At 37.3% G+C, this 18,506-nt stretch overlaps 1 protein-coding gene across 19 annotated transcripts in view; it reads right to left on the bottom strand.

Moving 5' to 3' along the window:
• Positions 1-18,506, bottom strand: part of cacna1g (calcium channel, voltage-dependent, T type, alpha 1G subunit) — a 205,111-nt gene that overhangs the window by 112,083 nt on the left and 74,522 nt on the right. For all 19 annotated transcript variants that reach the window (XM_086063911.1, XM_086063912.1, XM_086063907.1 and 16 more), the window contains exons 3-4: positions 15,011-15,123; positions 5,653-5,786 (exon numbers count right to left, since the gene is read on the bottom strand). In XM_086063911.1, coding sequence (XP_085920037.1) covers positions 5,653-5,786; positions 15,011-15,123 — 247 coding nt within the window. The remainder of the gene's footprint in view (positions 1-5,652; positions 5,787-15,010; positions 15,124-18,506) is intronic.

The following is an 18,506-nucleotide window of genomic DNA, read 5'->3' as shown; positions in this document are numbered from 1 at the left end:
CCCTGTCCTGACGTTGTCTTTGTGCAGCCCACACAGTGATGGAAGGGGGGTGGCTGTTTGGCAGCAAACACTTTTGTTTAATGGCCATCATTGTTCATCTATGCCATATCCTTGTCTCTGTCCTTATACTCTCTCCTCTGGACGACATCATCACTTGTCACAACTGTCTAACTGTTTCCAATACAGGTAAAACAATGGTGCATGGAAAAATCAAATTTTACATATTGAACAACTTCCAATCAAGTGGGTATTCTCTCTCTCTCCCCCCCCCTCTCTCTCCCCCCTCTCTCTCCCCCCTCTCTCTCCCCCCTCTCTCTCTCCCCCTCCCTCCCTCCCTCCCTCCCTCCACCCCTCTCTCCCATTTCCTATGCTCTGCTGCTACCTGCTGGCCATTTTTTGTAATAACTAACGTTTCTTCAACGTTTCTTTGCAGCTGAGAAGCTGCATCAAAGCCTTCTGTATGCTCTGGCATTTAAAAAAAACTTTAAAAAAAACATTAAAAATAGAATTTATGTATATGTTTTTGGGAGCAAATGAGTTTATGGGTGGGGATTATTGTTATTTTTTTTACAAGTGGTATCGGTATTTGGTATCAGTAGTGGTGACTAATCAAGAGTTGCATATCGGTCGGGGAAAAAAGGGATATCGAACATCCCTAATCCCATGACGTGCGTGTATTCTGTAAATTAACTGATTCGCTTTCATTTTTTACAGGCAACATATAATAATTCCATATTTCAATAATAAGAATAATAGTTCCAATAAGAATATGACTATTATCATGTTAAAGCATTCATTCATTATAAGTCACTCAGGCCGGAGGTGGCCGCCTCTGAATTTTGGACACAGGAAAAACCCTAGAACTTTTAAATCGCATTATGAAAAACAAGTGCATATTGTGGCATCTCTCTCAAAATTGCAATTAAATCAGTTAGCTTACAGCCTTTTTGGAGCATATCCCATGCAGAATAAGAAAATAAGATGAATCTAATATGAAACCTATTACAGAGATGTCATAAAATTGCTGCAACAAAGCAAAACCAGAAGACTGGGCTACTCAAAGTGGCTGAAGGATGCATGAACATAAAACTTTCTTGGAGTATTTAGCAGCTAAAGCAAGTCTATCACAGGGCACCTATTGACAAACTAACCAATCACACCAACTTCAATTAACATAAAATGTATGTTTTCGGGATGTGGGAGATAGCAGAAGAACCCACACAAGCATAGGGATAACTTGCGAACTCAAACCCAGATATACAGACTGTAAAATGCCAACTGCTCTTGCTCCGTAATGTATTTTGTGAAAATATGTTAAAACAAGCACCGAGCAAGTTCTCAACCTCTCCCATATAGTAGCTCCTGCTCCCTTCCATTGACTTTCTCTGTCTCCTTCAGCTTCCGCACAGCCCAAAACAAGGCTGGAGCAGATCCATACAGCATCAATAAATCAGTGAAAAGAAGCAAGAGGGAAAAGAAGAACACACTCAGCATCAGGTTCAATGCATTTTGCTCACCTCCTTCCTCACCTTTGCTCACCAACGCGAAAACATCCCAGGGTGGAAATAGAGCAGGATATGTTCGATCGGTCAAGCCTTTTTAAAGGTGCTAAGTTTGCATTTTAAATTTCAATACATCATGACAGCATCAATACTGATACATTTATACAACATTACAGTGATTCAATGTCATGTCAGTGGGGGTTACATTGTACTTTTTGTATATTTTCCATTAAGCTATCGAGCTAACAAGACAAAGAGCAACCGAGTAGCTAAACAACAGCAGGCTTTACCAGACATTGTGAATTGTTTAATTCAAAGAAAAGCAAAGAACGGCACACTTTTCTTTTTCATCCTTAGCTGAGCAGTGTCAAACGGACAAGAATTTAAGCTCACTGGAACTGCCTCGTGGTACCAAAACGTAGAGCATAGGTTCGATCCCCAACATATAATATATACTGAAAAGTAGATATTTGGGCAAATAAGATTGGGCACCCTGATTTTGAACATTATGCCATTATATGTGTTCGTTTGTTCAGCAAGACTTAACAAGAGAGTTATGTTTTATTTTCTACCCACACAGTGGAGGCATACATTAAAATAGTTACACTGTACGTTGAGTCAATTTTTGTGTATCATTTAAATACCTAGAGGTCGAGCCAAGTGTCCTCTTTTTTGGAAATCAAAATATGGTCACTCTGCTGTGTGTAGCTTTTCAAAGGTAAAATGTTATCTAAAGGTAAAACTACTGTACTACAATGAAATTATAAGCACAGTAAAATTGAGACGGACCACCTTATCACGTCAAGAAATTTTCAATTGTGTGTTTCATTGAATAGAGCCACTAATATCTACATTGTTCTACAAATTACATGTAATTCGTTTTTTAGATTTGTGGCCACAATACAAATACTGTATAACATGGACAAAAAAATGCTAATATGTGGCCATTAAATAGATATAAATGGTGACAAGCCGTCCCTCATTGGCCAGGAACTGTTGCTTTTGTTTTGAGCCTTAGGTCCCGCGTTCCGGTAAATTTTGCAAATATTTTTTCAAACCATTTTGTCCCGATATTACGCTCGTCCCGTCCTAGCGTCACATTGTTTGCCATGTGTATGTCAATCACCGAATTGTCATAGTTTTTCATACAATAAATGCATTAAAAGTTAATTTAACTGTTACTTTTCTTCCTATTTACTTTGAAATTCATGTTTGCGTTCTCATTTGCCTCCACATCTAATCGGTAGCAGTCATTAAACGGAACAAGAACTACTTCCTGCTTTTGCATCTAAGAATCATGCAAAATGTAGGCCTACTAGTCAGTGGCGCCAATCGCCCGCCAAACAACGCAAGGTGAACTTTCTTGCGGTGTATTTCCAATGTCTCAGTGAGAGGTAAGCGGCATTGAATTGTTTAGCGTTGTTAATTGTCAGCCGTCTTTCGCTCACATGCCCCCCTCCTCGCCCCCTTTGACAAAGATTGACTAACAATTGCATTTGGTGAAATGTATTGCATATTTAATTCTCAGCATAATTGTAGAAATTGTAATGTCCCGTTTTTTATTTTTTTTAATTTAGTTGCCTTTTACTCCCAGCCATTTTCACTGAAACAACCCCCTTCGCTCCCGGCTGTTTTACTGCATTTTGACTGATTTCGTAAGGCCCACAGAATATTGTTTTATATTGTTATACAAACCTGAAACCTACCAAAAGAAAGATTAGACAAAGTACATTTCTATCTGTTTCTGTTTTGCAGCAATTAGCATTAGAATAATGCTAAATTTCATCATTAATCACAAACCTGTTGAAAACACTTGCTGGCTGATCTCATACTCTGCTGCCAACTTTTTGCAGTTTTTTGTAATAACTACCATTGCTTTAAGCGGCCTCTTCAGGGCATAAGCTGCATCAAAGCCTTCTATATGCACTAGCATAAAAAACAAAACAAAAACGTATACATACGTTTTTGGGAGTGAATGACAAAGTATGAAAAAACATATTTTTACGTTTTGGGGTTGTAATGAATTAAAATGGCAACACAAAATACTAATTTGTATATTAGATTCACATGAACAACTTTGACATCTGTGTAAGAAAATAGTGCATGCATGAGGACCCCAATTCCTGGTGTCCTTAAAGAAATGTGCCTTTTAGTAGTCTGTTCTCACCAATAGCCTGCAATTGCAGCATATTCAGAATGTCTTTGCAGCTTATTATCAGCCTAAATGAAAATCGAATCTTACTACTGTATCCATGTCCAGACGGCATGCACCTCTAACTTACCAATTACATAAAAGGAGCTCTCAATTTGCAGGGCATTTAGAGATTCATACAGCACAGACTAAATATTTCTTCACTTGCACATTTCACTGGGAAACAAATACATCATCCATGAGTCCACGTTTATGCGAAGCATTGTTCTTCTGTATTGTTTACACTGAGGGAAAGTATAGAGGATACCTGCCTTCAAACTGCTTTTATGAAAGATTAATGGCTATAGTGGGAGTCTAAATTACAGCAAAACCAACAGACAGCCCGGGTGACTATTTTCAGCTGCGGTGGTGTCTCTCCTCACACATCAGACCAGATTAAATATTGAAGGAGTAAAATGAAGCTGATGCTTCGGCTTCTATTCCTTTCTCTGCCAATCTATTGCCCTTCCTCCGAGAACCACTTCACCCCCACCCAAGTGCTCCTTTCTCTCCCCAGGTGGAGTCTAATCGCGGAGCGAGTGCTCAGCCAAATTGACGCGCCATGGGTAAGATACTGCACGCCGACATTGGTTTATTACAGACATCGATTGGGACCCCGCTACACCAATCAATGTGCAAACAAACAAATAAAAACACACTATTAACAAGTAGATTTAGCCTCAATTTCGTTGTGAAGTGCCTAGACTTCCTTGTAGCTTCATTTTTTTGTTCTCCCAAGAAGCAGCTCAACACATTGCAAATAACGCTTTGAAAATGTGTCTTTCCACTGCAAAAAGCACATTATTATACAAACAATCTAACCACTCCAGGCAAAGAATAGACTCAGAAATGGGAATTCTGCTAATTTCCTGTGACATGTTTACTGTCAAGCTCTGATAAACACACTATTACTTGCTAACCTTTTCATAAATTGCGTGTGACATTTTCCCACAGTTGCTGCAGAATGAAGCACAGCAGGAAGTATGTCGCCAAAGAGGATGATGTGCAAAGATGTTTGATGTCGCACTCGCATGTTGAAGCACACACGCAGAGACTCATTCGGTTACATTATTAGTCCATATGTTCTATCTATAATGGACTGTTCGCCCTTTTCCTCTTCACAAGCGAGGTCACGGTTGATGGGTTCATTCCTTTTTTTATCATTGTATGCACTGCCACTAAAGGCAAATATTTGGAGATTCGAGAAGTTTTAAGGGCAATAAAGTTAGATTTGTTAATTGATCTGGTGTGCACATATTAAGTTGCTGATATTTGAAGACTTAAAAAAAAAAAGGTGAAACAAAGTAAAGAAAGTCAAATAAATCCTTGAATATATAAGCAACTAATACACAAGTATAAAATATATAAGTCATTCCTGGCTATTTGTGCCTTTTTCAAACCCATAAAAAGGCCTAGACGTATCTTACTTTAAAGTAAATAAAATGGATATTATGAAAATATTTGAACATATAGTATTGTCTTCTTTCTAACATGAACACAAAATATTACCTTAAAAAGATCCCTTAGGCAGAGTTTGAGTTTCAACGAGACAGACTTATAATTTAAAAGCAAATGATTATGGATCCAAAAATGGACCGATCCACTTTAAGGTTCAATTTGACCCAACTTTCTGGGTTGTTTTATACAAAATGACCCAATTTGTTGACCCAAGTAAACAACCTGACCAATGTTTATGAGTTGTTTTATACTAAAAGACCCATTTCTTAACTGGAAGTAGAGGATCGGTCCATTTTTGACCCAAATGTTTTTAGAGTGTAGTAAGGGAAACCGTACTTTTATGTACGTATGCATGCCTCAAACCAGCCCCATTAAAGCAAACGTTTCTTTCATGCAGCTAACGTGGCATCAAGACACCCTCCGTACCTTTACATGTGAATGCGAGTGTGATGATTGCCATTGTGAAGTGTATCCCGCTTCTTGTGATTGTATGTGACTTACCCTGCTATCACTATGAAAAAGTCCAAACGGTTCCACGTATCTCCAAGGTAACATTTCTTGCCAAAAATCCCCAGAGCCACCATTTTGATCACCATCTCAATGGCAAAGAATGCAAAGATGAAGTCATCAAAATCCTGCGGAGAAATACACAAAAAAACACGACAGGTCAATTTTTGTGTAAGAAGAGTTAGTGCGGCACATAGTAATGAACATAACATGTTTTATATTTATTTAAAAGCGACGACAAAACAATTTTGACTCCAACCTCAAGTATTTTCTGATTTAGCTTCTTGAACCTGAAGTCAAACTCACAACTTGCTGTTCTTCATCATATCAAAATAAAGAAAGACCCTGATAAAAAAAATTTTTAAGACATTTAATAACTAAAAATCAATGTAAATCAAGTAAAGTAAACAAATGGAATAGACATAAGAAAGACAGAGAATGCAAAAATGAGAACAATTCTGGAAGCAGTTCAAGGCACAGGACACCCACTGATAGATGAGTCACCCCAAACATGAACAGTGAAACAAAAAAATATATCAAATTTAGAACAAAGCTTGCCCCCTTGTTGCTTAGAAGTTGGCTGTGGAGTAGAAGGCACAGGTTCGCAATTTCAACTTCTAGTCATCATCACACTTGCTATTAAGGTCAACTTCCTCCCTCCTGATGTTATAGAGGGAAACACAAGCTACAATTGGTAAATTGACTGTTTAAGTTTACAAACAAATTTTAGCTTTACAATAACCCTGATTTGGGGACATCAGTTTTTTCCTCACAACTCCACAATGTAAACCCTTTGTATCTATCACTAATCATGCTATACTGTGAGAATTCGTAGTAAACCCTTATTTTATTTAACAGCCTTGATGCACACAGCCATCCTTAAGTAACGAGTACTTTCGAATGTGCATGACAGATAAAGGGAATCAATTAGAAATGAACAGAAGATGCAAGACCAGGTAGAACATGTGTCGTGTCAAATAGAGACGACCAGGGTTATTTAGCGCAAAGCAACGCTTCTGCTTTGTTTAATGAACAAGACAAGACGACAGGTTTGAGATGTCCATCTGCTGAGGGATGACTCATGATTTCACACCAGCACAGCTCACTAGGAGGAAGAGTGTTTTTGTTGGGAATTTCACTTCTCTTCATTGTGATAATTTCCATGATTATTTGTGTTATCATGTCTGATAATTTATACCTCAACACAGCAAACTCGCCAGTTATATTAACACTGAGAGTTAAATCCAACACTAGAAAAGTGCTTAGACGTGTTCACACCAATGATTCTAAATCTGACACTTTTCAAAGTGTTACTTTTTTCACACTTAACCAGTGTTACTCCAACACTGTATAGTGTTAAAAATCTACAATGGTAAATACTGAAAAGTGTTGAAATTACTCTACACTAGTGCCAGTGTTAAACTCTCACTTAACTCTGGTGTTTAAACACTTGTGAGTGTATTGCACTAGTGTCAGTTAAAATTTGTAATCGTAATTAATTGCATGACTTCAATAGTTAACTCATGATTAATCACAAAATTTAATCTGTTCTAAATGCACAATAAAATGTACGATAAAATATTTATTTCTAAGTTTCATACTCGTTAACATAAAAGTGGATTTTTTTTAAAATAATAGAAATATGGCTGCATCTTTTAGTCACTGATACAGTACTTTCATACTACTACTGTACTGTAAAAAAAAAATTGTGATATTGACTTGTGTTGAGGTCATTTTTCTGCCACTAGATGGCATAATAGCATTTGTAAGATATTGGTACAGCTAAGTACATTTTTCTTTTCATATTAAGATCTAATCTTTAACAATAAGTAACTTGTAAAATTCTGCAGATTCTTATTTTTTTTTTAAATACAACTTGAGCCCAGTCTCCACAAATATATGCATCATTATAATATTTCTTACTGCTAAAATTTGATGTGGTAGTGGCTGCTGCGTTGCGACTGGAATTCCCCCAGTACAGGCTTTCCAAGTAAGGGGCGGTCATTAATTGCACGTTAAAAAAGTTAGTGGCATTAAAGGAACTTTAAATTAACTCAAAATTAACGCACTAATTTATTAATAATAATGATAATAATAGTAATAATACATTTGATTTACAATGCCCTTTACATCGCAAAATCTCAAAGGACTACAAGTAGAAAAGAAAATGCCGTGCATTTTAATTTTTTTTTATTTATTTTTTAAAGGTACAAAATGGTACTTCATTTATATAGCGTTTTTTCATCCTTACAAGGCCCTTAAAGCGGTTTACATTTTGATGACTGATGACACGGCAGCAGGAGCAACTGGGGGTTCAGTATCTTGCTCAAGGATACTTTGACATATAGTCACACTGGACTGGGATCTAACCCACGCTCTCAGGGTCAGGAAACGGCCACTCTACCACTGAGCCACGCCACTACAACGGCAACAACTGGATGAATCGCTATTGAAATGTCAACAGCGCACTGGAAAATTAAAAAAAAATTCACCAAAAATGAGGGTGTGGTCAATTTAGCACAAATCCACTCCAACACTCAAAGAAATTTACTCTGAGAGTGTAACTTTTTTATCCTAACCGTGTTAAAATAACACTGCTTACTGCATATTTGATCAAACACTGGAAATTTAACAGTGACCGATTTGCTGTGTATTGATTTTGACAACTTTGATGATGTGCAGGTGACCAATACGTGGGAGAGTGGGGTTCAAATCCCAGCTTATGGCATTGAGCAGGACATCAATTGGACAAGCAGTCTACAAATTTGGATGTATGGATGAACTTCTCATTGAAAAAATGTTTTGTTTTGTCTGAGCAGATATCACAGGATCATCCTTCTATATTTGATCCAAACAAACTTCTGTGAGTGCTGCCAAATATGGAACGCCCCTCACTTCCTGTGCACCGTAGCAGCCCTGCAAAATTTCACCAGACACTTGCCGTTAATAACGACTGTGAAAGCTTAATAGCCCGAACTTTGGCTCTGAGACAAACTATTAAGTGAAGTGACAAAATGAAAAGTGTCCTGGAAAGGTGTTGGGTCACCATGAACTACCAGAACGGATTCAGTGCTCCCTGGCATTGGTTCAACAAAGCTGGCGTGTACAACACAATACATCCAAAAGCTGTCTGCTTGACTTTTACAATTTTATGTCTCCATCCCCTTGATCTTTGGTGCTAAATATATCATTGTCATTACCATTGCCAAGCACAAAGGTGAAAGCTACCGTTTCCATCCCTGATAATATGTTGTTGTTTTGTTGGCTACCAGGATAAAAAAAAAAGAAAAAAAGAAAATCTGTCCATCCGTCTATTTTCTATTTGGTCATCCTGGTCAGGGTCGCAGGGAGCTGGAGCCTTTCCAAGCTGACATTGTGTATACCACTCAAAGACACAATGTACATAGCCTATACATAGTTCGGACCCGTTACATTTTGTCCATTCTCCACTATCAGGCTTTGTACAGCACTTTGGGCAACATATGGTGTTGATAAGGCACTATAAATTGGACATCATTTACTTTTCTTTTTTTGGACCATGACATGTTTTGGGCCAAAATACAATTAGCAACCAATTCCAATGGATTCGGTGGCTGTAAACAACGATCGTGGATTTGGTGTATGAGTCCAGGCTCCAATTAAAGTAAGTGGACATTCTTATTGCAAATGTATTTATTGATGAATTTGCATATTGAAATTAACTCCAATTTTCAAAGGGTTTGTGTGGATAAAAGTGATGTTTTGTTTATTCAATTAAAATCAACAACTTTTCTGTTTTTGCCAGTGACAAAAAAGTGGACTCTGGTACATTCTGCGCTGCGTCATCTGCTCTATTTTGCCTGCGTATGATTAATCTTGGAGCGCCTGGCATTTCTCCATGAATGGGAATCTTTTCAAATGCGTTCTTATAATAACGTACTGATTACATTTACAGTACGGGAGTTGTTATGTGTAGGACAAATTGCTTCTTTCCCCCTCCCTCCTCTAACCCCCAACCCCACACACTAACCCCACATGTGTGGATTGCCTGAGAGCAAGTGTAAACACACGTGTCCACCAGGCAGCAGGCTGTACTGCGTGTTATCAATGCGTCAAACGAGTGCCAGCATTACGCGCCCTCTTGTCACCTCTTGAACGCAGCCTTTAAGTTGCAAGTGTGCTGAGTCGCTAATGCTGAGAGCACTTAATGCGCAGTGTGTGCGCGTGTGCGTGTATAAAAGAGGCTATTACTGTGCAGGGCTGCTCCAGCTTCGAGGAGCAGATCTAAAACTCTTTGCACATGGTTCGAATATTACGGTGTGATTCTGTACATGAACGCATTGTGTGTCTTCAAGGTCATGTGGAGGTCGGTGCGAGGTTACGAGGTCGCTTTGCATGATGAGGGAAGAAAGTGCACGTGATGGCAAAAATGGTGCACAAAAACTGGCCTGCAGCAAGAGAGCAAAAAGAAAATGAGCTACTGTTGGCTTCGTGCGACCCCAACTAGCCAACTCTTTGGGGGAAATAAACAGGAATTTACTTCCTTAAAAAAAAAAGCTCCCTCTTGAAATTTCAGCTGTTCTCAGTTTATGTAGCCAGATGAATCATCACTTAAATATCAAACCAAAAAAAAGGTGTTAAAAATAGGAAACAATTGCGAAAAGACAGTGGGTTCAATGTAAGATAACTCCCATCTTGAAAATGTCATTTTGGTTTCTGGGAGACTTGTCTACCATTTTTGATACGTCTGTAAAATTGGTCACAACATTATGGTATGTAATCTGAAAAGATCCAAATTCAACAAGCTGTTTTATGAAGTCTGCCATTCAAATTTAAATTATTGCACAGTTTTGACACTGTCATTTAGATGTTGATGGAAGTTTTATTATTGCTGTTGTAATTTTCAGTGTAAAAGAAATGCATTATGACAGCGCATGTGTTTCTGTGGCTTACTGTCATCACAAAAGAATGTGGCTGCACACCACATCTACTATCAGACTGCAACGCAAAAACTGTGACCTGTATCAACTTATGAGGCACCACATACTATAATGTACCGTCGTGATGGACAAATGAAGTTTCGTGGAAGCTCCATGAAACATCCGTGATATTTTTTTTCACTTCTCGAGTTGGTACTTTTGGTTTAAAAAGGCCATGGAAATGTAATCAATTTCCAATGCATTTATATTTAAACAAAAAGCACCATCTAGAAGAGTAAAAAAATATATCGCAAGTGCCTCGTGAAGCTTTATGAAGCTTCATTTTCCCATCACTAGTGTACTGAATTTTTCATTTTTTATTTTTTGATTGAAGCATAAACACATGTTGCAGTTGTCAAGAAGAGAGTGTAGATATTTTGAGAGGCTGTTGGCAATGATCTGTTGCCTAACTAATTGAATTTTTCAATATTATTTTTATGGTTAGGGTATTTGTTTATTTGTTTATGTTATTTTCTGTTTTGTTTTGTTGATGGAAATGCATGATGGAGGTTTATCAACATTTCAGAATATTTTGGGTTTGCAAAAAAATTATATATATTTTTTCCAATGTACTTCATTAGAATTTGTGCTATTCCTTATCCAGCCTGATCTGGCGGTTCTATTTTATAGTTTTAAGTAATATCACCATTCAACACTAGATATGTACTGCCCCATGCTACGTGATGTGAATGGGACTTTTTTTTTGTGGATTTGAAATGACATGCATGGCAAACATATTATATATCAATATTATAATTGTGTGTGAGTTATTGTTATTTATTTTGTATTTATTTATTTATTTTTTTTTGGGGGGGGGGGGGAATACACAAAATGAGTTATTGCACTGTTAATGTTGGTTTGCTGTTCAGCAGTTTTGTGCCGTCCTATTTATTTATTTATTTTGGCAAGGGAGCCCATTAAAATCTAAAAAATTAATATATTAAGTGTATGTATTTGGCAAGTGTGCAAGTATTTATTTATTTAATGACACATGGTTATGATTATGCCCCCAATTAGCACTGATGAAAACTTGTGGCCCCCTCCATCATTTGTCGCCCATCCCTGCTCTACACTGTACATACAGTATGAAATTGTAAAGATAATTGAGTATTGTTGTAAAATACAATCTAGTGACGGTCTACCACTTTGAAAACTAGGTGCTGAACCCTGCTACAGAAGGTCTAATATGATGCCCCATTCACATAACTAAAGAACATTTTAGAAATACACAGACAGTTTAAAAGAAGAGGTTAGTGTATTGGGAGCAATCGTTACAACACCGGTCTTGTTTTTTTTTTAATAATGGTTGCTCACCAAAAGCTTTTCTAATGAATGTTGTATGAGATCCACTTTTTTCTTCTGGGATGAATGTAGTTTTGTAAAAGGGAAAACCATTTTTACTGGGGAAGGGTTCGTTCCGTTCTGTGTTTAAAAGATACAGGAGGCAAATTAAGCAGTGGCAGTAGGTTTGAAAGAGAATGCAATAACATTATAAAATGGTAATTATGCACTTGACTCAGCAGCGGCGTAACACTGAGACAAATAAAAGTCAATTGCATGTGAATTAGAAAAAAACCATCATTTCATAATTGTGCAAAAAAGTAGAAAACTACTGTTGCTAAGATTATGTTGTTACTTTTGGCTTATCTCACTCATCTATCTCAGCTGAAATTAAAGGTCACACTGTTCGCGTGTTCTCAAAAGTGGTACCCTAAGCGATATAGGTTCAAACACAATGCAACACAATTAGAGATAAAACTGATAAATAAATCAAAATAATAATAATAATAATAATAATAATAAATAAATAAACCCCAGCTCTTAACTAAATTAAATATTTTTAAGTACTGTATATGTAAGATTTTTTTTCTTATTATTATTATTTTTATCTGAGAACACACTCCGAAGTGTTTGTAGACGACACACTATTTGTATTAATTTAGCAAATAACACTTGGTGACTGCCCGCTTCATGGCTCCCAAAGTTCAGCCTCGCGTCAGTGATTTTTAGGTAAGCTAGCACTGAACAGGCTAAAGCCTTGCCACAGTACGTCTGACCACAAGGTATGAGCTTTCACAAAATTGTTGTGCTTAGTAAAACTTTCGTACGAGCTTTTTCTCTAGCTAAATTAGCTTAGCATAGTTTGCGCCCAAGCGCAGCTTTGTGGCTAAGCAGCGATCGAGTAGGAGTGTAAAGCGACGTGATTAATGTGACAGTCACAGCTGGGTATTATTTCTTTAGTAATAATGGATTCTAAAAAGATTTATTTGTGACAGCCCTAGTCTATGCATACAGTATATTCTTCCTGTTTTATAATGCAGCGAAACACATTTCTTTACATTCTCCCTATCTATCAGTGTATTTTCTGCCAAATAATTTCACTTTAATATTAAAACTAAGATCGCAATGTGGGATGAGAGTGTTCAATTTTGCTGAGTCAACGAACAAGAACAAAAGCGGGCTGTTCTGATCTATCTATTTTAAACCACTTTGCAAGCGCATTATCAGCTCACTGCACAAGATGAACAGCGCCAGATAACAAGCTGATCTATTCCACAGCGTTCATGCATCTCTGTTTGACTCTTTCATCCAATGAATAAAATAAATCCATGAAAGGAAAAAAAAAAACAGAACAATGCTTCCATTAGTATTAGCTAGGCAGGATAAAACTTAATGGAAACGCCTCCACACAAAGCTTTTGTTTATTTCCATCCGCATAATGCAAATGGAAGTACAGCATTTGCAGGGGCCAGATATACAGAACAATTTTATCAACCACTATGCTAAGTGCATTTTAAAACAGGGTACCGGCATCTCTTTGTCTGAGTAAATAAATCAGAATAGTGATTAATGCATTTCTCTTCTTGTGCTGTAAATAATGATTTTAATCAGTTGGCAATTACATTTTCCCTCATGCATTTGGGAGATAATCGTCTGATGAAACCAAGGTTGATATTTTTTGCCATAATTTTAAATGGTATGCTAGGCGCAATCCTTTACACACCGCTTTGATGCAAATTGTTTATTAGCGTATTGATAAGCTACCGAACGTATAATAACCACAACAGAATATCTTCATATTCTTGGATGTACAAAGAAAAAAAGTAGAAGAAGCTTATCTGGTAACTACGGTGCGCTATCAAATTCTTCTCCCTGACAATTTTATTGTGACAGATGACTTGGGGACATGTTATCGACAACTGCATGAGTCTCTGGTTGCTTCCTAATCGGCTCTCGTTGTAGTCCATGTGACAAAAATGGAGTCTGTGGGTCATCTTTCATTGGTGTTTATCTCACATATAAGGTTTTGTGATCATAAATATTGATGCAGACCTTTTGACGAGCAGATCAAAAGTTGAAATGTACTCGCCCGCAAGTCCTGCAACACTTCATAATTTTCAAGACATCCGATAAACCTTTGCTGACTTTGACGGAAGAAAAGCTCGTCTTAAACCAAACAACAAACATGTTTAACTCATTTGCTCCCAAAAATTTGCAAAAACTTTCTATTTTAAATATTGCCATGGTCCCACAAACGTATTTATACGTTGCTGTTGTTTTTATTTTATGTTTTTTTATGCATACAGAAGGCTTTGATGCAGCCTCTGACCTGAAGAGGACACTTAAAGCAATGGTAGCGGGTAGCAGCAGAGTATAAGAGATCAACCAGGGCCATTATGCAAAAAGGCTCTTTTCCCCAGTGTTTTAAATAGATTTGTGAATAATGATGAAATTTAGCTATAGTCTAATGCTAATTGCTGCAAAACAGAAACAAATAGAATATACTTATTTACCTGATGAAAGAAGAGACTTTAATTGTTCTTTTGGTAGGTTGCACATTTGTATAGCAATAGAACACAATATTCTGTGAGCCTAGCAAAATCAGTAAAAACAGCCGGGAGCGAAGGGGGTTGCTTCCGTGGAAATAGCTGGAAGTGAATGAGTTAAGACTTGGTACACACATAAGGATTGTTTTCATTTTTATCTGTGACAATCGCCACACATAAAGTCTTAATACTTCTTGCCGACATGGGGAACCAACTTTTATACAAAAAATGACTGTGTAGGACGTATTTGCACTTCTTTGATTTGCTGTATTTTGTTCACGTCACAGTCCATGGACTCAAATGACTCCAGAATAGTCGGCTTTATTCACACAGAATATTTTTGGTTGTAAATATTGAACAGTGAAGCAATATTAACACCTAAGATAGAAGGATCCAATCTTTTAAGATGTCAGATAGTTGAGAATTTGACATCTTCGGGCAAAACCGAGAACACACAATTTTCATTTTTATGTTCCAGGGCTAAGTTGATAAAAAATACATAACATCACTTACTCAAAAATAAACGGAATAAAATAAAACACATTGAAAAGACAAAATAAGTCTTACCTGCAGGATTTTACATCTGTCAGATTTGCAGTCGATGTCCTCACAGGGATGGAACATGCCCAAGGTTACACAGTTGAGCAGGATCACCAACATGGACGCTCGTTCAAACCATGTATGAAAAATCAGTCAAGGAGCATAACAGACGGATAACAGCCACACAATTCAAAGTATACACCTTAAAAATAAACTTTCCTCTAAACTTTTTCCACTGACCTCAAGGAAAAGTCACATTGATATTGGATACTCAGCTGTGGCTAGCTCTGAAAGTCATTGTTCTCTTTTGCACATTGCTAACTCAAAACTTTTCGTTTTTTCAGGGCTTGATTGAAAACATTCAGGTGCTGTGAATGCATTTGAAATGAAAGCCTGTGTGATGCAAAATAAAAAATATCACATGCTGAAAGATTCGGTAAGATGATGATGAAGCATCTGGCGAGGGAGTTAGTGAATGTGCAAACAACTTTTACTCTATTGTTACTTTCACAATATTATAATGACAATGTATTACTAGGAAGTTATGTCATGACAAATAACAATGGCGGCGTACGTCCAAATAAAGTTTCTACAAATTGTATTAAACTGGAAATGATTTTTGAAAAATGTATCTCATAGTTATATTAGTAACAACTAAATAAATAATATAGAGCAAACTTGGGGTTCCTTTTAATGGTCTTTCCTGTCTTGAAATTTTGAACATGTTCAAAACTTATTTGACCATAAAGACTGTTTAGACACAGTGGTGTCCAAACTATGGCCCGGGACCATTTACAGGCATTCATCCATTTTTAAGCGGCCCACAACATATACTAAGAGTGACATCTGCTACTAATACATTTGTTTTATATACTGTAATAATAAGGCATCGGATTTATATAGCACTTTACAATGGAATGGATACATTATTCATGCAGTCACACATTCAGACTGTGGTGATGGGAAGCTACTTAAGTAGCCACAGCTGCCCTGGAGAAGGCTGACGAAAGCATGGCTGCCAGTGTGCGCCTACGGCCCCTCCGACAACCAGCAAACATTCGCACCTTCCATACACCGGTGTGAGTAGCACTGGAGGCAATGTGTGTGAAGTGCCTTGCCCAAGGACACAACGATACATGACTTGGGGAGAGCAGGGATCGAACAGCTGACCTTCTGGTTACTCAACAACCGTCTCTACACCCTGAGCCACGGCCGCCACCCTGTAAAGCTTTTCTAAATATGCAAACAAACTTTTTACAGTTAAACAAGTAAAAACATTTCTGTTCATAACTCTGTGGTGAATAAAGATAATTCATTTGTACGAGCAAAAATCTGCTCTGTTTCAAGGTCCAAATTATGAAACTGTCACATCAATGATTTCCAAGTAACTGCTTTAAAAAAAAATGGCCATTTTACAACAGATTGGTCCTGTTTTGGTTCTGCATCAAAAGATGAGATTTGGCTACTGTTCAATGCAGGGGCTAATATTTCCCCATGGGTCGAAGGGTCTTGACCACCCCAACATCTTGTAAAAACGTAAATGATTTGCCATGTAGAAAGCTGCTCATATAGCAGTTTTTCACACACACAAAAAACACTAATATATAAACAAAATGTAATTCATTTCAAAGTGGCCCTTGCATCTTTCGATTTTTCTATATGTGGTCCTTGCAGGAAAAAGTTCAACACAAACACAATATAGCTGCTCAAACAATACATCACTTCGCCAGTCCGCACTGTGAATCATCCCAGTTTAACAATATTAGGATAACGTGTTTGTCACCTAAGTGCGTGTATGTGAATGTGTGTTTATGTGAGCCAGTTATATCTAAAAGAGAAATGTTCCGGAAAGACAGATGACCTGCCTGTGTTTTATTGAATTAGCCACAACTTACTCATTCATCCTACGGACCTATAATGTAGTTGGGTCAGCATGGGCCCAAACAAAGGGGCCAAAAGTGACAACAAAACCATTTGTCATGTGGTGGAAAACCTAAACAGTGTTCAAAACATGCAATATTGTGATTAGATTATTCTCTCCAACTGACCAATGTACCACCAAGATCCAAAGGATACACTTGAATCAATAAGCGGACAACAATTGCCGACAAACAGAGATTTTGGAACTACATATTACACAACCTTCATCAAAATACCAAATGATTTTGTATCTTTGGATGGAAGGTGACTCCGTAGAGAAAAATACAACAGAGCCTCTGAACTATGCAGGATATATATATATATATATATACACACACATACATACAGAGACACAGAGAGATTGACATGCCAATCAACCAATAGGCAAATAGTTTATATTTATAGAATAGTTAGTATTTAATTCCACATACAGTATATTTTTATATTTATTAGATTTTTTTTTTTAAATATATATTTTTTTACTTCTATTTAATGATGTATATTTTTTACTGTGTTGTTTTTATTTCCACGTATACATATTTTTGTTAATTTTTTTTATTATATTTGTATATCCGTTTTTATGGGTTTTTTTTTATTTTAGGCATTTTTAGTCCTCCATACTGAACACGGCCCAGAGAATGTGTTGGCTAAAACGAAAAAAAGGGCACTATGAGAAAGAAAAAAAAGTACCAAGCGCCTGGAGCATGAAAACATTCCCATTATTTCTTAAGGAACAAATGAATTCAAAGTCCTTGCCTTTCGGAACCAACTCAAAGGGTCCACAGTAAATCGTGTTCGTTTGTAGGAAGATAGTGTTACAAGGGCAAAGCAGTTGAATTATTCTGCATTTGTAAGCCAAGGTTGATTTGTTTCTGCCTTTTGGGTTACAAGTCAGATTAGTGTCTGCTGCTTTACAATTCATTTTACATTGACACTGACAGTTTATAGAAGTACAACAAAGCCTTTTACTGACTGGCCTTGTTATTTTTAGACTTTAAACCAGACATGTTTCACATCCATCTGCTGAACAGAGGGTGGTGGATCCATAGATTGGCACCAGACATAAATAAATACATGAGCTGAAGAATTATTCACTGTGAACATTGATACAGGACCTGAAAGTGATAGATGGTAGCCCTCATCCAAGATTGAACCCAAGTGTTGAATAATAGATGCAGTCTGGAGGCGAAATTGGAGGAGATGACCACAAAGAATCAGTTGGTTAATGATGGCTGCATGTGGAAGGCAGTGCAGGATTATGTCACACACTGAAGGAAGTGCGGAAGAAGTTGCAAGTCCAAAGGGATGCAATTAAAAAGATCAGTCAGTATGGTTAGTGGGATCATTAAACAGGAAACAAAAGCACACAGGTCTCAATTTTTTAGGGAACGCAAACTGCAAAACTGCACCGACCATAATTTACCTCGATGAAGGAACTTGGTGAAAAAAAAGCTTGATGTATTCCTGTGTAGCATCCATGCGAGCATCTGATACCAAAGCCCTTTCGAGTTAATCATCAAATGTCAACAATGTTCCACTCGGACTCCAAAATAACACAAATGACACGAAGGCCACATCCCCATGAACAGCACGCTTCAACATT

This window comes from Leptonotus elevatus, chromosome 20, assembly GCF_054856555.1.
Source record: "Leptonotus elevatus isolate MCC_2025b chromosome 20, RoL_Lele_1.0, whole genome shotgun sequence".
Classification (NCBI taxonomy): domain Eukaryota; kingdom Metazoa; phylum Chordata; class Actinopteri; order Syngnathiformes; family Syngnathidae; genus Leptonotus; species Leptonotus elevatus.
The sequence above is the reverse complement of the archived record's forward strand: the minus strand, read 5'-3'. Positions and strand labels throughout refer to the sequence as shown.